Source organism: Gasterosteus aculeatus, chromosome 17, assembly GCF_964276395.1.
Source record: "Gasterosteus aculeatus chromosome 17, fGasAcu3.hap1.1, whole genome shotgun sequence".
Taxonomy (NCBI): Eukaryota; Metazoa; Chordata; class Actinopteri; order Perciformes; family Gasterosteidae; genus Gasterosteus; species Gasterosteus aculeatus.
Genome location: NC_135705.1, coordinates 16,802,834 through 16,823,020, shown reverse-complemented (window position 1 = coordinate 16,823,020; position 20,187 = coordinate 16,802,834). Strand labels below are relative to the sequence as shown.

The following is a 20,187-nucleotide window of genomic DNA, read 5'->3' as shown; positions in this document are numbered from 1 at the left end:
GCTACAGGCCGTGATGTGAATGACTGAAGTCTCATTTCATAAATCTGTTAACAAACGGCAGAATTAAGGTTGTTCCATCAATACATTTGTGTTTCAGCCATATTTCCCTTTCTTTGATTTTTCTTTTATACATTTTTGGATCACACAAGTTGTAAAGAATATCTACTAAGCCACCACTGTAACAAACAGTACAAGACGTATATTAGTGTAGCGAAATCTTCTTACTGGATATCATCACTTTCCCTAGTTTGGCGTAAATATTCCACTTATGGCTGTTTGTCTCTCATTTTGTGATGTAGAATCAGATTTCTCATTCCGGTCTGTCATTGTCTTTCTGCATGAACTTTACTATCCAACCACTTCTTATCAGTATCTTGAGTGACTCACAGATTCACTGCCCTTTTTGTGACGGAAGAACCGAATTGGCCAGTGAGCACATGATACGAATGCTGTAATTTTGCATATAAACTTCCGAACATTTCAAAAACGCATGTTAGTGAACGAGGGTCACCGACCTGGGATCGACCCACGGTGATCGAATGTTGATGCTGCGATTACCTGAAAGCTTTTCCTTGGCTTCTGGGAGAAGTCCCAGCGCCGTCATTAGCATCCTTCCCTGAAATGTCCGGTATGGGTGAATCCTCCATGGGGGATATAATGTTCTCCTGGAAGAAAACACAAAGATAACGTGGTCTTGATTAAATGTTTAAAAAAAAAAAAAAAAAACATAAAATGGAATTATCATCATTATCATTATTAATCATAATTAGTAGTTTTTTTAATTAGTGCTGCGCGTGATCCCAGCATACCGACCTCTACAAGTGCTTGGAGCAGACGCTGAGTGAGAGGACCGAAGGGACATCCGTCTTCGGGAGATTCGTGTTGGGACTCGGACTTTTTCATCAGGGAATCCACGTCTACAGCAGTCGAACATGAAGACCAAGTGTCACGGCGGGTACATGCTCGGGCCCGTTCAAGGAGCAGGAGTCGGTCGTCGCTCACCTTTTGCGTCCAGCTCGGACAGCGGCCCTCCCATCAGGCTCTTCTTCTTGTCGTTAGCTCGAGCTCCTTCCCTCTGCTCCTCCAGCAGATCTTCCTGAGCCCACCGCTGGGAGTAGTGTTTCCCCAGAGCCGGGATCTACAAGTAACACGGGTCAGTACCATGAGAACACTCCGCAGTGGATTTACCAGTAGCATGACAACACAACACGCTTTTTACGTCGTACTTTGAAATACTCAGCCTCGTCCTCCGGGGGTTTCAGAAGCTCTTCTAGCAATCGGATCTCCTCGTTCGTGATATCGGCACAGTATGGCTCAACCGATGCCCAAAATCTGAAGGAAACAAAAGGAAGATTAAATAGTGCAAGCCTCTTTCGGTGAGCTTTGTTCTTTAACTTCACTAAAAATATAAGTCTGATATGATTTGAGCATCAAACAGGAGGAACTGAGCGACGCCGAGGGTGGCGGTTGTCGCTGACCTGTTGGGGGCGTCGTTTTTAGGAGTGCGGGGGATGTCCTGCGGATCGTCCGTGAACTCGTACTCTTGGACCTTGGGCTGCAGGTTTTTGGATTTGGGCCGGCCGGGACCGGGACCCGGCGTGTGGCCGCCCTTGCCGTCCAGCTTCTGCTTCTTCGGTTTGTGGCGAGACGAGGCAGCCGGGTCCGGGTCTTTCCCCAGCTTCAGAAAGCGCTTGTCCCCCTTCTTGTCCTGCCAGTCCGTGAGGATCTGAGAAGCAGCAGAAGGAGAAGGAGGAGAAACAAAGAGACAAAAGCACACAGGCACGTGGTTACAAGTAGCGAAACAAAACAACCTGACATGCATGTTTTTTGTCCAGTGCTCATCTCACACACATCACGTGGGGGTCCCGACCTCCTCCTACCTGTCTCTGCTCCTCCAGGGCTCGCAGGCGGCGGCTGGCGGAGGACAGCAGCGTCTCCAGCTCCAGCTGCAGGGTGTCCAGCTCCTCGATGCCGATGCCATCGTCCTCGGATCGGCCGAGCACGGCCGTGTAGCGGGGACACACTTTGACGTGCTCGACGGGCTTGAAGTCGTAGTATTTCAGCGGGGGGCATTCCTTCAACTCGCTCATGGCGCCGCTGTGCGGCAGGGACCCTTGAGCAAGCGTTTCGAGTAGATCGGATCACGTGTGCGTTATAATGATACAAACACAGAGGTGACCAGATGTGGCTCAGTTGGTCAGCATCTCTCCGCCTGATACACGCACACACACACACTCGAGCGCGCACGCACCCAAATACACGAACGCGCAGGTCTGCTGTATTGAACGCGAGCTCGCTGGGCCCGAACTCACCGAATCACTCAGATGTAAATACCAGTAGCTATGATTTCACGGGTTTGCACACGACACTGTACGTTCAGTTGGACGAATTCCAAGCGTTTAATAGGAGACGCGAAGAGCCAAGATATTTATCAAAGTATGTTTAAGAGGATAGATATTTACGGTCAGCGAATGGCGTCCATGATGGAAAGAGCCATTGTGGTGAGAGAGAGGGGTGAGACATTTTACGAACTGATACATAGACCCTTTTCGATAAAGGGAATATGATTTTATCAGAGAATACTATACATATGACAGACTATGGTCGTCTCATTATGTACACATATCTATACAATATTAAGTAATGTGTCCACGAGTATTGAGATAAGGATATAATGGTATAATCAGATCAAACCATGTTGTTTCATGGTTCAAACGGGGACATTTCCGCTAAATCGGTCGTACGGTAATGTAATTAAAACATATGTTGAGTTTAATTTGATTATTTTATATATGTTTAGTTTAAACAAAACATGTTAAAACAGTAAACAATTACATCTGGACAAGCTGTCGAAGAGCCCCGCGCCCCTGTTCAGAGAACGGAATGGATGCATCCTAGGGTATGTTCGTTTCACTCTCCAGCTGAGCGGGGTAATAATCGCAAACGGCTGATGGTGTGAAACGTCGAAGAATCCGTCTCTTCAAACTAAGAGCTAGTGAAAACGAGCGCACCCTACGTGTACTGCTAGATGTAGGATTTACGGAAGAGGAGTCCCAGGCGTGGCTGAGGAACTTCCGTCTTTTACAACACAAAAATGGTAAGTGTGTTGCTCTAAATGTACGGGTATATTCCATTAATTATCCATTTATTCGCGCTAACTGTGGCTACATTTAAGGTGAGATTAGCTAGCTAACTCCGCGCTGGTCGTAGCCATGGTTTCTGGTTGGCTATGGTGAAATGACAGGACGGGCATCCTCGAAACGGTTTGCAGACACTGAAGTGATCGCGCTGAGCTGTCTTTTCCCCCGCTCCCCTTTTCTCGTTTTTTGCTGAAGTCAGCTCTTAGAAAGCTCGTCACTAGACGGAGAGGGAAATGTGTATTTTCTTCATAGCAGGCAGATCGATGGGGAAGGACATAGATAATAATGGATGGCATGCAATGTCAGCCACCGATCTGCTTACATTAACGGAAGTGACTTCATTCACGCTTCAAGGAGCCTCGCATCTGTAGACAAACCCCCATCAGCTGGATGTGGATCGCCAGTATGCTTTTCTTTCCAAAGCGACTAAAAGTCGACTCCAAAATTGAGAGGTGGAACCCTTAAAAGTGGCACTTCACCGCATTTCTTGCTTCCTGGTCAAACGTGACGTCACAGGCTGACCCCCTGCTGGCCAACTCGCCCTCTCTGGAGCGGAATGTACATCTGGCCCATCCAAGCTACCACGTACTGATCTAATGGCTGTGTCTCCTCAGACAGCGACTCTGCGCCCCTACTTGAACGCGGTGAGGGCCACCCTGCAGGCGGCCCTCTGTCTGGAGAACTTCTCCTCTCAGGTGGTGGAGCGTCACAACAAGCCCGAGGTGGAGGTCAGGTATGTTCAATGGCATGTGTTCGGAGCCTCCTCCCACTCCCCCCAGTGCCTCCTGCCCCCTAAGCTTTTTCGTAGATAATCCACAGCTTTCGCACAAGTGCAGACTTGTGCAAAGTTGCACAAGAAAATGTCTAGCCGGTGAAGAGCATGACAGCAGGCGAGAGCATTGAAATGGGTCCGCAGGGACTTGCCGTAGCCTATTTTGAGGCGTCATGCAATGACACATTTTGGAGTTATTTTGAGTCGCTTCGTAGAGGTTCTGTGAAATGCGGTCATTTGAATCTTTGTGTCTTTAATGGCTGGATTGTTCTGCGGTTACAGGAGCAGTAAGGAGCTGCTGCTTCAACCTGTGGTCATCAGCCGTAATGACAAGGAGAAGGTTCTCATCGAGGGATCCATCAACTCCGTCAGAGTCAGCATTGCTGTCAAGCAGGTGATATAAAAAAGAAAGGGCAATATTTATTGGTGATCAGCTATGCGCAGCGCACACTTGATGATTTTCTTTCCTAATGTAAAACGCATTAAAAAAATGACATCATTGCAGGCTGATGAGATCGAGAAGATCCTTTGCCACAAGTTCATGCGCTTCATGATGATGAGAGCGGAGAACTTCTTCATTCTGAGGAGGAAAGCAGTGGAGGTAAGAGAAGTGGGAGGATGATAAATGGGTAGTCTGTTTCTGTATAATATAATTAGCGACTGTGAGTGACAAAAGAGGAATCAATTACAAGAATTAAAAAAAAAACAGGAACAACGTTTATCTAAAATGGAGAAAAAGTCAAACGGCTCCTCCATACAAATGTCAGAAACCACATAGTGAAATAAAATCCTTGAATTTTCTCACGATAAAATGTGTTGACCCGTCCCGCTAACACCGCTGTGGTTTTCAGGGGTACGATATTAGCTTCTTGATTACCAACTTCCACACGGAGCAGATGTACAAACACAAGCTGGTGGACTACGTCATCCACTTCATGGAGGAGATCGACAAGGAGATCAGCGAGATGAAGCTGTCCGTTAACGCCAGGGCCCGTATCGTCGCTGAGGAATTCCTCAAGAACGTGAGGAACACGCTCTCTGCTGTTGAGGGCTTTTCATTTATATATTTTGAGAAATGTACATTTTTCTGCATTTAGCGAACCAATATTTGTAAGTGTGGATCAATATTGTGTTTTGTAAAAGACAGAAATATTTACACGCAAAAATAATACATTTGTCCTCTTCACAGTTCTGATGGCAGCTTTGGTCACTAAAGCTGGAAAATAGAGGCGTAAACCGCCAACCAGCGAGGAGATGAGAGGAACAGCAGCAATCCGGCGACGACACCCTCGGAGTATTTCCCTGTACTCATGACTATCAATGACTGTATATAATGAAATATTCACCAGTTTCATTTTCAGCCACGTAGAACAAATCCCCATTCAAAGGCGGGTCCTTATAGTATTAATCAAGTTGGTACCCATGAATACAGGGGCATTGAGAGCGTGCTGTTGCAAATTAATTGGCCAGGTTTTTTGTATTTCGTGTGAGTATGCGTGATCTGTCGCCGGTGTTCTAAATTAGTTTTCATTAAGTCTCTGTTTGCGGAAAGTAGTCTGTGTCAAGAGCTTTCTATCAAGAAGCCGCCAAAACATGTGTATGAAAATAATAATGAAAGATAATAAAACTCAGTTGTTTTTATGTTTTGTGTTCTGATTTAAAGTACCTCCAGTTATTTGCGCCGCGGCCTTTAAGCAGATTTGTTCTTTCTGAGGAAGTTGTTTTCGGTCAGCGCTCGGCCACAACGATACGCTCGCTGTGTTATTTCAGCTGTGGGAAAAGGGAAGTAATTGTTCACGTTGTGAACCCTTTTGGTGGTACGGCATTTGTTCACATTATTGGGATCCAAATAATTATACTGTAGTCCACAGAGAAGGAAAGTGCAAGTTATACACTTCAGAAATCCACAACAATTGCAACAATTTAGATTTAGATCAACATGTTAGGAATGAGTATCAGTTGTGAATATCTGCTGGTTTAAGTTAAGACTAAATATCTTTGGAACATATTCTGTATTGTAGAATATCAACTCTGGCTCTGAGGAAATGGGATGCCCATTTCTATATTTAGGAGACTCAAAAATGAACTGTACCGTATAGTAATAGCTACTTGAAGAGATGATGGGCTGGTTTATAGAAATAACACCTTTAACTGGGGCGTACATTTTGAAATCAAACCCACATCCGCAGCTTTGAGCTTATTGCATTAAGCTTTTGCTTGTGTTCAAATGTGTACATCACCAAAACAAGTTCATTTATGGAATCTTAAGATGAACAATTTAATTTGACCGTTACGTGTACGTTTTCTTCTATAACGCTGAAGACACTGACGTTATTGCACATTACAGCAAGTCAAACACGCAGTGGAAAGATCCCTTTTTTAAGCTGCACGGTCAACAGGTTCTCCTTCATGGTTAATTATACTGCTGCACAATATCAACACGCTGTAAATGATTATACAGTAACAAGGAACCCATGAAGCTACTGTGAGCCAAGTCCTTGAGGGATAAATAATCTGCTCGGATCCAGATCATAAAATGACAAAACAGAGTATTGCGAGAGGAGGTGGAGGAGGCAGCACGTCACTCAGAAGGTCACCACGGTTGGCGGGTTGAGCACACGGGAAAAGGGAAACGACCACGAGAGGCAGCTGCAGTCAGAGGTGGGGGGGGACGGTCCGCAGGGCGTCTCGAGCCGAACGATGGATGTTGACGTTCTGGAAAGAGGAAGGATTCGGTGTCAGGTGCCTTTTGAATCAATGCTGCACGATTGCGTTTAATTAGCACGCATCAAACCAGAGGGACACGCGGCGTGTTGCACATCACTGGGGTTTCTGCCCTCACGTGCTCCGGCGGGGATTTTAAGACAGTCGTTTTAGAAACAGGGCGTCTTCATTTTTGGAGGGCAGGTCGGGCGTGCACGGATCATTTGACCTTGTTGACGCGTGTGAGTGCAGATTACCACTTATTTCATAGCCCTTCCTGTTTGATTGGATCGCATTGCACAGCGCTGACACTCTTGGAAAACCGTTAGTTCTGCAGAATGTCGTAGCCTTTTTATTATTAGCTGTGAGCATCAGCACACGTTTTGTAATCTTTCTAAGTGGAGGGAGGAAGAAATCTGTGTGTGTGTGTCACAGGGAGAGTTTTGTTCAGGGGGGTGAATGTTCCCAGTGGAGTCTTTGCATATCAATGAACGGGAAAATCCCAGTGTGCAGTTTCAGAGTAGGAGTTTCAGTCAGAGGGAGCAGGATGAGCATCGTAGGAACAGGAAGGGAGTCGTCTGCGTCTTTTGATCAAGTGTTAAGATTCAGAAACATCCAGCGACACACATTTTATCTTAAAATATACCAACAACAAACTTGATGCAAGGTAAAGAATTTAATCCATCGTCCCAACTCTCAGATATTGGAGAGGAAAACCTTTTCATGTCAGAATGTCTAAAATGATGCACAAGAAGGGTTGGATAATAATACATAAAATGGTTGAGATGAGTTTATTTGGAAACAAACAGAATATTTCCTCTCAGATATTATTCTGTAAGGATCTTCACATTCAAACAAAAGGAACAATAAAACAAAAGTCTAATTGTACTTTGAGGATCTTCATTAGATACTGTTTGACATCCTAACTAGATATAAACTGCAATTTATTGACATTTAATAAGAAAATAAAACAGAATTGATTATTTTATGTGCAAAATATAAAAGGCCCAACTTCTTTTAGAGTTGTGCAATGCTGTAAAACTAAGATTAGAGTGTCCTGACTTCTGCCAACAGAAATATGAAGTGAGCGAACCGCTGAAAGTTAACATTGTAAAATCAGTTCAACAGGCAAAATCTATAAGAAAACAAACATCACAAATGTCTACTTCAACAAAAAAGGTGCTCGAATTTCAATGCTTCACAATTGGGATTACGGCATCAGTTCAGAAACACTTCATCCGGCTTCTCATTTAATTCTCAGAAAATGAGAGAACGTGCTCTGGACACAAGATCCGTGTCAAAATTACAAACTGGATTCCAGTCAATTACCACCACCACCACCACCACCACCACCATCATCATCATCATCATCATCATCATCATCATCATCATCATCATCATCATCATCATCATCATCATCATCATCATCATCATCATCATCATCATCATGCCTATAATATATGTGGACGACAAACACAAGATCGGAGCAGTGGCGGGTGATTCAAACAAAGAGGTGGAGAAGACTAGAGGTTGCAGAGTTTTCCAGGTTCATTGTGCGTAAAGAAGGGCAAAGGAGGATGGGGGAGTGGGGGGAGTAGGGGGAGTGGGGAGGGGAGAGGGGCAACTGCCTCATTGGTGAGCTGGCACGGTTAGCAAAGCCTCCTCTGACATCCGCGTCACGTCTACGTTCTGTTTGATAAAGATGAAAACACACACACACACACACACACACACACACACACACACACACACACACACACACACACACACACACACACAGGGGGAGGGATGAAATCACATGGGTGACACTAAATCCACTGCACAAAGACCCGCGGGTTTAGAGGCGTGTTCTTCGCCGGCGTTTGCCACTCGTGTGTTTAGAAGAAATCAAACCAGCGCAGGAAGGAAAATCGGACAATTTCTCTGCTTCAAAAACGCGTAAAACGTCTGATCCCACAAAGAGGCTTAATGGATAACGATCATCTAAATTTCCCATGTGAGCGAGTTATGATGTGGATTGTATTGATTTCTGGGCCTTGCATCACCTTACATTACACATTACCCACTCACTGTCATACTAGAATTCACAAATAGATACGACAAAGCTGGTTTTCGCTCATTACTATTTCATAGCACCGATATAGAAAACAAAAAGCATCGAGCAAAAACCGCGGTGGCTGTACAACACCTGTGTGACACCTTATGCTCAGCCACTGGTTGCACCAACCGGCCTTTTTCTAACCCGCCCCCCTAACTCAGTCAGCACTTACAATGACTTAACTGGACGTAAGACTGGTCTTTCCTACGTTGATGCATCGATGCATATTGCCTGGCAGAGTCTCGCTATCTATCATCTATCATCCGCGGGACCTTTCTCATGGAGGCTGGTAGGAAAAGAAACACCGGAGGTAGAAAAATGAATGTGTCCATCAGGTAAAGCTCTCACTCATTGAAGAAAACTAAACTGTTGGAGAGAGGCTAGATCCCGTTTACCGAAACATTTTAAACCAGCAGTGTTATTTGCGAGTTGGGTGTTTTGAGTGCTGCGGATTAGGCGTGAGATTTACACCGTGTGTCAGTAAGAAGGCTGAAGCCTGGACGGTGCAACCAGTGGAACTAAAAGCTCGGGGGGAGAACGCCATGTCGGGCCAAACTGAACCATCTTCCTGTGGATGTGTGTGCGCGCTTGTGTGCCTCTAGTTATATACCCACCTCCGGCCTCTCTCGGTGTGTGTTGACTGCATCCACGTTTAGGCTGATGGACTCCACTTTACAGCCTGAGCATGCAGACAGAAGATACCTTTGTATTAGTTCACCCGTCCTCCATCATTAGAAATAGATGTATGTGTAAGTCTGTATATGCCAACAGGAGACCACGCTCACCGTAGGCCACTGGTGTCAGCTTCAGCACCGTGTGCAGCGGGCACTTCAGGTAGGGCAGCTCCTCTGCGTGAAGAAAGAAAGAGATAAAACGCACCGAAACAAACAAAGAACTCACATTCATGAACGTCACTTCTTCTTTTTACAAAGATATTGTTTTCCGTTAACATCCGTTTCAGAAAGTGCAACTATAATAGTTACGAGTAAGAGGAGTAAATCATCAAAATGTCTGTTCATTAATCACTGGTATGTTGAAGCCACACAGCGCTAATTGGTCCAGGAGTTAATCTCCGTGGACAAAGCTAATCCGCATTTGCCACCACAGACGGAGGACAGTGAACAGGATGAATGGTAGGGACTGATGTGTGTGTGTGTGTGTGTGTGTGTGTGTGTGTGTGTGTGTGTGTGGAAAGCTCATACCACATGATGTACATACATTCTAAATGAGTTTATATTTTTACCCCTTTTCTTAATAATTTCAACCTCATCAAAAATGTACTTTATAAAAAGGACAATGAGGTATCGGATCACACTACTACAGAAAAAATCCAAAAGAAAGCCATCCGTATTCTTTATAAACTAATATTTTAAAATAAAAACGGAATGGCGTAGAAATCAAATCAAATAAAATACCCATTTCAGTTTAGACACCGACCTGCCGTTTTGTCCAAGAAATAGGCCAACAGGCAGCGCATGACGGCCTGGTGGCAGATGACCAGCACGTTCTCTTGGCGCTCCAGCTCCATGATGACCGGCTCCAGGCGCTGCACCAGGTCCTCGTAGGACTGAGAGGAGACGGCAGAGAGCGGAGTGCGTTTGAACACAGCTTCATCCACATGTATTCGTTCTTACTGCAGATGCTTTGAGGTGATTACTGGGAAAGAGCCCAGCGACACCTTTGCGTCAAAACTAAATAAATAAAAGACAGATGGACCTCGATCGGTAACTTGAAACGGCAACACGATCAGTTTTCTTCTCGCGGTGAGCTGAATAAATCGCCCTCTTAAACCGGGTTGACATTTCAGAAAGTGGAAAAAAACGGGCCGTCTAGACTAACAGCAGCTTTAACCGGATCCTCCGAAGCCCGTCCGCCTGGCCGGCCGGCTAATGCCTGCGTCCATCTTCCCGGGATAGATTAATGGAGCGGTAATGGGATGGACTTAAGGTGAGGACACACCGGCGGGCACACAGTAAACAACCTGACCCCTCATTGTGGCCACACACACACACAAGTCTTTGTTTACTGGGATCTGGTGTTGAGCCAAATGATGCCAGGAGGCCGGTTGGTGGAGGTTACGTGGCCACTAAGCCACGTGGACACAGTTTCGTTGTGTCCGCTGTGAGGTGGGAGTTTTTAATCGGACATTGTATCCTTATTGTCACAAAGGAAGACAGACTTTGGGACGTTTACGAAATTCCAAACGGAGACACACTGTCCACACGTACGCTACTTCAATGGTAAAACACACACAAAAAAAACACTTTAACAGTTACAAAACTTCCCATCATTAGAAAAAACCCATACCGAGTTGTAGCCACTGACCTCTCCTTTTGGGTACCGATAGCGGTATTTGTCCTGGTCCCTCAGAGCGAACTCCAGAGGAAAGTGATCCTGAATCTCCTCGTACATCATCTCCTCACACACGCCCTGAAATGACGGCACACGGAGACGACCCTCGGTTACCGCCACGCTCACATGGAAGCAGAGACAGCTGTGCTCGCCTGGCAGGGAAGGCGGCGGAACTCACGGCGTCGATCTCGTTCAGGACCTTCCACTGTTCGTAGGGCACACTGAGGGACTCGGCGGTCTGGATGGTTCTCTTCATCTGACTGGTCCACACCTTCAGGTCGCTGATGCCCTGAGTCTGGAGGAACTGGCTCAGCTTCTTCCCAAACTGCGTGGAGACAAGAGAGAGAGAGAAAATGAGAAGGAAGAAGTTATCGTGTGAGTTAAGTCAAAAAGCTGAAGACCGATTGGGGAAAAAGGTTTGACGTACCTCTTTCCCTCTCGGCGTGAGGCCAGAGTCTCCACCGATTCGGCCGTTGACGTTGAGCTCGCTCTCGCCGTGGCGGCACAGATAGATGGAGCGCGGCGTGATGTGAATGTTCATGAGGTAGTAGACGATCCTGCTCTGGATGTGGTCCAACACCCGGTTGACCAGGTAGCGCTGCCCCACGTCCATGATTTTAATGAAGGAGAGATCCCTGAGAGGAGAGCAGTGACCGTAAGCCTCCTGTTCAACACCGACTGAGCCCAACCAGGCCACACGTTCATTTTGTTCACTAAAATATCTAGATGCTTTATGATACCAGGTATGGCATGATTTAGGCTTTTACCCCACACTAAGCACAAAGTAGATGACACTAGTAAAGCTGTGGCGGACGAGCACTTGTACGTTTCTATGTTACTTGAAGGTGTGGAAAGAAAGTGAAACAACAGCTCATAAGGAGTGTCCCGCAGGAATGTGGAGACGAGCTACAAGAAGTAGCAGGTGTTCGGAGCGTTGACGTCAAAGTGCACGAACGTTAAACCGAACCAGAGGCAGCTCCACATCGGTTCAAACCTAATAAATCAGAAACCAGCATGTTTTAACCAATAAGAGGCGACTATGTTGTAATGTATAGAACCCAATGTTGTTTTATAAAGCATAGGCAGTACCCAATTATAAAACAAGGTAATTTAATTAAAGTTTAATTAAGTAAAAGGCAGGAAATGTTTTAGTCGTGGCCGTTTTTTAAAGGGGAAAAAAGGACAATACCACAACATTAATATTATAACAGCCTTTACAAATATACCGTCTTTCTGAATTTAATAGATCTGCCAATACAGGCAGAAACCCAAACAGTCAAACTAATGTTGAAGCACCATAATGAATAGCCACATTATTATTTTGAAAACCCAGTCAGTCAAACCCAGGCTGTCCCCACACCGGCTGTCCCCTCACCTGTCCAGGACTTCATCCAGCGGCTCGTAGGAGTTCTCATAACACTTGATCCTTTTCATGAAATCCTCCGCCGCTTCCTCCGTGTTACAGTTGGTGTAGTCGGGGCTGCCCAGCTTCACTTGCTGAACGGACCAACGGCAGAGAGACGAGTGAGGACAACCAAGCTCACTCCGTCTCGAGAGACACAACGGACAGATTGACGCAGCCACTCACCACTATGTTCTCCTGTATCACGTCTGGGTCTTCACACACAGACTCCACGAAGAACACCTGAGGGAAAAGGAGACGACAGACTTGAATGCGGACGGCGGGAGGGGGGGGGGCGATTCGGTGGGGCTGCCGTTCTGTTTCTATGGCAACCAGTGAAGCAATAGAGCACTAGCCAGCTAGTAGGCAGCGCTCCGCTAGTTAGCTAGCTAGCCGGCTAGCTTATTCCAGTTCAGTTTGCGAGGACGTTAGCTTGTCCTAATAGCACAGCGCTCTCAGAGCACCCTGCTACATCGAAGCGTCCCCTGGCACACGCATGTCCTCCCAAAATAACAGTTACCTTAAAACCGTTCTGCTCTGCAAACTGGATGATGGTGTCCCGTCTTTCTCTGGTGGTGTTTGTTGCATCAAAAACCTGTAAAACATTAGAAAACATGGGTGTTTTTTTTATTTTAGCATTGCACACCATGTGTCAACGGTCCAAAGCGAAGCTGAGCTTTGCATTTACTCACCGCCACCTGGCCTCCGTCTTCGGTGAGATACTGTCGCACATCGTTCAGCGCTGCTGAGGCACATTGTCTGCGAAGATCGAGGAGGACACGTGTTAAAAGGTCACATGGTTGTTGGTTGGATACGTTCTTAAACGGCAGTCGTGGGCCAGGTCACACTTACCGCCTGATCTTTAACCCCTCCTCGTTGTCTGGACGGAAGAACTCAAAGGACTTGTAGATCTTCACACACTCTCTCCTGTACTGCCCGACATTGAACTCTACGGGGAAGATGGCGGCAAAGGCACTTGAGAGAACTTTCGCTTTGCAAAAATTTGCGATGCAAATCAAATCCCTTAATTCTCCAGGAATTAAGGGATTGTTCACTGAAGCCCGAGAAGCCGTACCTCTAGTGGGCACGCCGATCCAGTTGAGATAGCGGGTCAGCTTCTTGGAGATGTAGGTCTTCCCTCTGGCGGGAAGACCCACTGTCACGATCAGGGTGGGACAGTTGGTCATACATACTGCAATGAGAGGTGGAGAGGACAGAAAGCTTAAGACACGCATCATGCAACAGGCTCTCAAAGGGAAACGCCTCCCCACAGGCATTAGTTCACCCTAAAGGCTTTAGTGAAATATTGTTTGAATGCGCTCATCTATCAAAGATTTGCACGGAAACGATCTTGCACGTTACAACATTTAGAAGAGTCATAAATTAAAGTACATGGGTGAGTAATCCTGCGATATCTTTCTTGGAGAATATGGTCCCCCACTAGCAGAGGTCCCTGGGGACTTGTGAAACGCGGTGTGTGCACAGATGAATAGGTCAGAGAGCGAGAGAGTCTCCATGGGTCCGACTTCACATTTAGTTGCAACATAATGTCAATTTTAACACTCCCTGTGTGTAAAGGTAGCGGACAAATACTTCACTAAGTACCAGGAAAAGTGTGTCCCGGTGCATGCATTAAACAAAAAACAACAACAGTTTCTCGTTTCGCCACAAGCTCATGACGAATCTATGGCTAAAGTGTCCTCTCGGGTCGGGGTGCAGTGGGAGACGCGGACCAAACGGACAAGAGAATCCGCAGACTCCGCCGCCGCCGCTAAACACTGCGCGACGATCCGGGTTCGTCGACATGCGTCACGTAAGGATGCATCGCGCGAGTCCCCGCACAAGGACCCGAGATGGCGACGCGTGTGCGTGAATACCCGCAGCGGCGCCATCGGGCACTTCGCGGCGGGTCGAGATGCGGGCTGTAACATGCCACATGCCGGGCGGATTAGCGCTACGTCTTTACACCGCCACGGCGCTTCCGGACCCGATCCCGTAAACAACACGGGCGGAGCGGTCGATCGGTGCCCGCCGATGCTCGTTCAAACAAATACGCCAACAAAGCTGCTGCCGCCACGTCGTCGTACGCACCCTTTCTCTGCGAAATGTGCGTTTCGGGAAGGCCATTTTTATACGGCATCCAGATCTTCTTCAGGGGGTTTTGGGTGAGCTCCCGCGGAATCGACGGCGCTTTGTCCTCCATCCCGTCCGGCGGTGCGGCGGCGGCGGCGGCGGAGTCTGCGGGAACGCGGGGCCTTTTCCCCTGGTGCGCCTCCGAGTGTGGTCGGTGTTTCATCCGCGCTGCTCGGCGGTGATGGAGGTGGAGGTGAAACCGGGTGTCCTCTCTCGCTCTCTCGCTCCCTTTCTCTCGCGCGCGCGCAGAGCCGTTGCGTTGTCATGTGCCGCTCGGCCGTAATGAGCGCAATACGAGCGCAGCGTAACCGGCGTCAGCCAGAGAACACCGTAAAGCTGCACCGGGACGACTGTCGGTCTGGAAAAACCAGGTTTTACACGTATTTGTTTGCAAAATAGTCGATGCAACTTTAATAGATACAAAGTATGTTTCGGATGTGACAGCGGGAAAGGCCCACGAGCAAAGCCTAGTTTATGCTTCTGCGTTTTCAGAGCGACCCAAAGAAAGAGCGAGAGCCCCTTGCGTGTCCCTTGCGTGCTTGCGTGCGTCGACCCATTTTTCTAGCAGCGGTCGGAAGAAATGCGTAAATGTGACCACTTCTACAAGCCGGATGGCCTTTGATTCACGGAGGGAAATCTCCACAAACGCCGGTTTGCCGGTCGAGAGGTGCACAAAGTTGTGGAGAAAAATACGGGACAAATGTGTCCGCGATGAAAAGCAGCAGTGGCGATGCACGCGGCAATAAAGTCTATGATAATTAAATAAACAAAGCAACGACTTCCACACACAAAGACGTGACCCTCTAGGTCGTCTTCAACAGAAACACGTCACTCCGCCTGTTGTTCTAGTGGTGAATCGCTCTGCAACACACGCAAAACTTTTAGAACCATGAATTGAAACGAGTGCGTCGACGCAACGACGCAGAAGCACGCGCCAGCCTTACCAGCAATGACGTCACACTGCAGTGAAAGGGGTCCCTTGTCTTAAATGTCAATTCGTCCGTCCATTATTTGTTTAGGGGTTTTAGGACTTTAGTGGGTGATGCTAAAGCACAAAGTGAGGTGTGTGAATGCGAGCGACATTTGTCACAATACAACAATTGGCTCCAAGGCCTAAAGCTCTGGTACCGACTCAGGTGGTTTGACTGATTTTGTTGGGTTTCCCCTCCTGTCAACACAGTGAGAGTGGAAGGATTGTGCTTGATTCACATCTCCCTCGCTGTGCATGTTTAAGTGGGACAAATTCAAATGAATTTTCATCCCCTATGAGATCTCTTCACTTCCAAGAGGCAACAGTTTTAAGGCAAAGGGCATCAAGGCCGCGAGATTTTTGGGATGAAGTACATTTTTGTTGTTTATTTCCTAATATTTAACAGGTATTTTTCACATAACACAATTTGACAGTACTAATTAATGCAGACTTTCAGTTTAGCTGCTTTCGGTGTATGGTTCCTGGTATTGTGCATGCTGACTCGTCTACACCCACAACTTCCTCCTGGGATATTTTAATACAGTTGGGCCCTTTTCCTGCTTTGATAAGTCATACCTTTATGTGAAAAAAATGTCAGTTGTTACAGCAATGCCACTGTCTCTTGACCTGGCACGTTTGCACAGATCAGCTATTACTGGGTGACAAATGCTACTATCAAGGCAGCGTTGAAAGAAATCCCAACACCCAGGAGCCGACGACGCCCACCAGATGGCAGCATCGCTCTACATTCTCCTCTGCACGTGTGTCGATCCAGGCTTTTAAACCACCAGTGCTCAGTACACAGCCAGCATTGCAATCCGACTGAACAATTCCTATATAGATGCATGTTTATAATGTTCAGATTGTGCAGGGGGAAGATGTGGGAGACATAGGACTCCTACCAGGGTGTCTCCAATATTGTGTCCGTCTCGAGCAGAGTCACTCTGCCATCACAACTGCCATGGAGATAAACCCACACTTGTGCGCAGTGTCAACAAAAAGGGAAAGTTAATGCCTCATAAAAAACAGGACTTTGAGGCGCTGCACTGGATCTAACTGATGTGCAGGTGTGCGTCACGAAGTTAAGCCCATCTATTAATGTCCATCTGGCCTACCTGGTGCAGTGATTATATTAAGAGTCAGTCCTTAGGAGATGGGCCTGTGACCTAAATATGACGAGATGGAAGGTTTTAAAATTAAATAGCCCCCTCTCACTCACTCAAATTCCCTGACTGCAAGTGGCCTATTATACATGCCAGGTTCACCAAGTCAGTCCATAAATGGCGCACTGGTGCTGGGGATGTATTTGTAGCCGCTAAACATATTTAAAAAAAAGAAAGAAACTGTGGCACATCGGGGATGCACACAAGTTGGTGTTTTTGATGGAGCATATCTGATCGGACGGGCCGCGTGGAAATGGCAGAAGTTGCACGGTGAAAAGCCCACTGCGTGGGTCCCATAGTCTCCCCGCGCGCCCTCGCGCATACTTCACACTGGATAAGGACCAGGAAACAGGTCGCCGAGCTCCTCCCCGCTGACAGCCTGCTAGCAGCTCTCTGCTAGCGCCTTCTCAATATTAGTGCGATAAAGAAAGACGGCGAGCGTGTCGGAGAGGCGGCTTCAGCCGGGGAACCGACGCGGAGTGCGTGCCAGACCACGCAAACAACACCGTTAACGCGATAAACACGATCACGATAAAAACATTAAACAGCGTGAGAAGGCGAAACACGGAGCGTCATCAACGCCCCCGTCACCATCCGGGGAAATGAACATGTCAATAAGGTTTAAAGACGCGTCAGGCTGCACGCAGCGTGTACAATGCGTGCTTTTTGATGTTGTTGTTGTTGTTGTTTTTGAGCAGAAGTCCAACAACACCCGCCTGGCTTCTTCCCCGACCCTGGTCGCTGTGAAAGGAACCAGAGAGTCGGGGGTTTGACGCTATGTGGAGTAAAGGTCTCCACGGTGACAGCGCCAAAACACCGACCAGCACATCAGGGGGTGAGAGGGGGGTGGGGGGGGGGGGGGTATCCTTCACCTCATCCGCCTCCATCATCCGGGGTTAAAAGATGCGTAATTTAAACACACCACCGCCGCCACCGCCGCCCCCCCGCGCGCACAGCTGTGCTGAAGCCTTGCAAGGAGACGCGTGCCTTACCCGCCGTGTCCCGGCCGTGCGCGAGCTTGGCGCGGCTGGAGCAGCCTCTCATCGTGGGCGTCCGTCCGATGGAGCGTAGCGCCTGAGCGGTGTGAGCGTGCGTCAAACGGTCTCCACTGATGCTCACAGCGCGAGTCACACACCAGGGGACCTCGCCCCGGGGAGGGAGGGGTTTCTCCCAAACTGGATGGAGTTGTGAGGTAGCAGCCTATACCTGCCCCTTACACACACACACACACACACACACACACACACACACACACACACACACACACACACACACACACACCATCCACGAGAATTGAGGAATGTCTCCGCGTGTCCTGGCCGGGGTTAAGTTGTTTCCATTCCGCGTCGTGACGCGAAGGGTTCCGTTAAGGACACTGGTTGCGTTGCTGGAGAGGTATATAATATATATAAAGCGAATCTCAGACAATACGATTCCACAGAAGTACATTCAGTGCTTATAGGATACTTTTCATATCATACTTTTCAAAGGCACTTTATTACATTTACTGCAAGTGTTTTCTGACAGCAGTCTAACTTGCAGAGCTTGTTTTTCTGCAGTGTCGGTAAAAGTATTCACCCAGAGATAGAGAGATATTTAATTATTTACCATCAGACCTTTTGTCCTGAATAAAGAAAAGTCCTTCGTATCAAACTGAAGAATTATCTGTATTGAGCTAAGATTTCCTAAAATGTGACTGCGTTACCGTGCATCCCTTTATTTCGACACACCTCAACCATGGTGCAGCAGTTGTTTGTGAAATACCTGTGTGTGTTCAGGGTGTGGCAGGTGCACACGACGACAAATAAACACAACAAATCGGTGAAGAAGTTTACTCAAAGGTAAAGTGTAGATTACAGGAAGGTTAGTTGAAAGACAACGGAAGCCAAACGAATCCGTTCGTGACGAAGGACACGAGGGACAACAAGAGACCTGTTGACACCGAATGAGCTGCAGGGTTTCAGCAATCAGATGGGATAGAATTGTGTTCTGCGTTTATTATGATGCAGGTTTTGTGGCCAGGGTGAAGCACGCTATTGGGTTCAGCCTGTGAAAGTGTTCCCACTTAACGTCAAGCACAAGGCCTTTAACTGCACATCTGTGGCTGAATGAGACAATCACACACACAAAGTAAAGAGAGAAGAGAAAGAAATCAGGGAATCGTCGAGTTCTTCACACCGTGGAGGCCATGAGGCGAACGAACAAACAAATGGATGTCAGACAGTTTTAGACCAGCTGGACTGAGCAGGACAGAAGCAGCCGGAGGTCAGATGGCTCTTTGACCTTTGAAACATTCCTCGGCGAAAGCCAGAGGGATCTAAACCCCCACCCATCCCACTGACACGTACACTCGCACACCGGAGGGACAGGCCTGCACACCCACGTACCACTAAGGCTTTCATACATGAGCAATAGGACGATGACGTTGTTTATCAGGAAGTATCCCGTCCGACTGTATGTTGAAATACGACGATAGACTTATAAGATAAAAGATGTTTAAATCAATCAAACGATATTTAGTATATAAGACCTAGTACTATGCACAAAACACAGACCCCTGTCCTAATAAGAACTGTTTTCTTTATGTGCGCATGATGGGGAGGATGTGTGTGTGAAGTAACATCAATTGGAAATTCATGACACACTATTACGTCAACACCACGAATACAAACTCCTGCTGTAATCATGACCGTGCTTGTCTCCGGGAAACAATGGAAAAGTACTTTTGACTGCCTGCTCATGAGGAAGTATATATATATTTGCGAAACACTGTCAAATTCCACCAGCAGACACACTGCTCAGAACTTTTTAATACTCAAACACCGGTGCACCAAACAACAGCTGAGAGGTCATGCAGTATTTGGGCCACATCTAATAATGGCTGACGTCCTGTATTTACAGCAGGGAAGCCAAGTAGTTTTTATGATGAGCTTCCTTTAACCCATCACCCAAATACTGGAGGGGCACCATGTGATCCAAGTGGGTGAGAGGTACCCAACATGTAATCTAAACGTAATATTGTTGACCTTTTTAAGTCGAACTCCAAGTCAGATAGCTGCGTCCCAAATAACTATTCCACCGCTGCTATTTATAGCATCCTCACAAAGCCTGAAAGGCAAGACGACAAAAGCAATAGTTCCATGGCCCTTTGCTCTATAAAGTTGAATTTACATCCGTATGAACAAATCCAATCTCTGCACGGAGTGGACATACCTGACGGAGGAGGTCTCCACTCCTGATGTTTTAACATGGAGCAAAAACCGCGGCCCTCTATTTACAGGAAGCACCTAAATATCCCCCCCCCTAAATAAACACAGGTGCGAGACCTACCTCAAGAAAGGTGAAAGAACTCATCCATCTAGCTCAAGCAACCATTACGCCACCGACAAGCGAAGCTCTCTGGCCGCACACAGACCGGAAGCAGACAGGCTGCACGCTGCATTAAGGAGACCAC

At 47.2% G+C, this 20,187-nt stretch overlaps 3 protein-coding genes across 6 annotated transcripts; 1 reads left to right on the top strand and 2 right to left on the bottom strand.

The window, feature by feature from the left end:
* Nucleotides 1–558: 558 nt before the first annotated feature.
* On the bottom strand, nucleotides 559–3,032 carry tada3l (transcriptional adaptor 3 (NGG1 homolog, yeast)-like; the record flags this gene model as incomplete). The annotated part of the gene is given in 6 exon segments (XM_078092390.1): nucleotides 559–665; nucleotides 814–917; nucleotides 1,003–1,138; nucleotides 1,227–1,332; nucleotides 1,479–1,726; nucleotides 1,881–3,032. Coding segments are annotated over 6 exon segments (911 nt in total), but the record flags the coding sequence as incomplete, so codon positions are not given.
* LOC120834797 (actin-related protein 2/3 complex subunit 4) lies at nucleotides 2,956–5,553 on the top strand. Its single transcript, XM_040203078.2, has 6 exons — nucleotides 2,956–3,097; nucleotides 3,755–3,873; nucleotides 4,195–4,306; nucleotides 4,418–4,513; nucleotides 4,764–4,934; nucleotides 5,102–5,553. The coding sequence occupies exons 1-6, from the start codon at nucleotides 3,095–3,097 to the stop codon at nucleotides 5,105–5,107; spliced, it is 507 nt and encodes a 168-aa protein (XP_040059012.1). The 5' UTR covers nucleotides 2,956–3,094; the 3' UTR covers nucleotides 5,108–5,553.
* Nucleotides 5,554–6,165: 612 nt separating this feature from the next.
* pfkfb4a (6-phosphofructo-2-kinase/fructose-2,6-biphosphatase 4a) lies at nucleotides 6,166–18,021 on the bottom strand. Of its 4 annotated transcripts, none has more exons than XM_078092388.1 (14): nucleotides 17,726–18,021; nucleotides 13,543–13,659; nucleotides 13,320–13,416; nucleotides 13,160–13,226; nucleotides 12,988–13,062; nucleotides 12,654–12,710; nucleotides 12,441–12,562; nucleotides 11,493–11,700; nucleotides 11,244–11,390; nucleotides 11,039–11,143; nucleotides 10,151–10,280; nucleotides 9,499–9,561; nucleotides 9,328–9,392; nucleotides 6,166–6,627 (listed from the first exon to the last, which is right to left on the bottom strand). In XM_078092388.1, the coding sequence occupies exons 1-14, from the start codon at nucleotides 17,775–17,777 to the stop codon at nucleotides 6,568–6,570; spliced, it is 1,365 nt and encodes a 454-aa protein (XP_077948514.1). In that variant the 5' UTR covers nucleotides 17,778–18,021; the 3' UTR covers nucleotides 6,166–6,567. The 4 variants fall into 4 exon arrangements, with proteins under 4 accessions (XP_077948514.1, XP_077948512.1, XP_077948515.1 ...); XM_078092386.1 differs by lacking the exon at nucleotides 17,726–18,021 and adding an exon at nucleotides 14,559–15,200; XM_078092389.1 differs by lacking the exon at nucleotides 6,166–6,627 and adding an exon at nucleotides 7,391–8,304 and having other exon boundaries at nucleotides 17,726–18,018.
* Nucleotides 18,022–20,187: the final 2,166 nt, after the last annotated feature.

What these genes read in the sequence shown, in the direction of transcription:
- pfkfb4a (XM_078092386.1), bottom strand. Translation starts at nt 14,763, where the DNA reads ATGAAACACCGACCACACTCGGAGGCGCACCAGGGGAAAAGGCCCCGC. An exon ending in TCCTGAACGAGATCGACGCC is followed by an intron (nt 11,144 to 11,243) that starts GTGAGTTCCGCC and finishes CCGTCATTTCAG; the next exon opens with GGCGTGTGTGAGGAGATGAT. An exon ending in GCTGACACCAGTGGCCTACG is followed by an intron (nt 9,393 to 9,498) that starts GTGAGCGTGGTC and finishes CTGCATGCTCAG; the next exon opens with GCTGTAAAGTGGAGTCCATC.
- LOC120834797 (XM_040203078.2), top strand. An exon ending in TCAGCATTGCTGTCAAGCAG is followed by an intron (nt 4,307 to 4,417) that starts GTGATATAAAAA and finishes ACATCATTGCAG; the next exon opens with GCTGATGAGATCGAGAAGAT. An exon ending in TGAGGAGGAAAGCAGTGGAG is followed by an intron (nt 4,514 to 4,763) that starts GTAAGAGAAGTG and finishes TGTGGTTTTCAG; the next exon opens with GGGTACGATATTAGCTTCTT.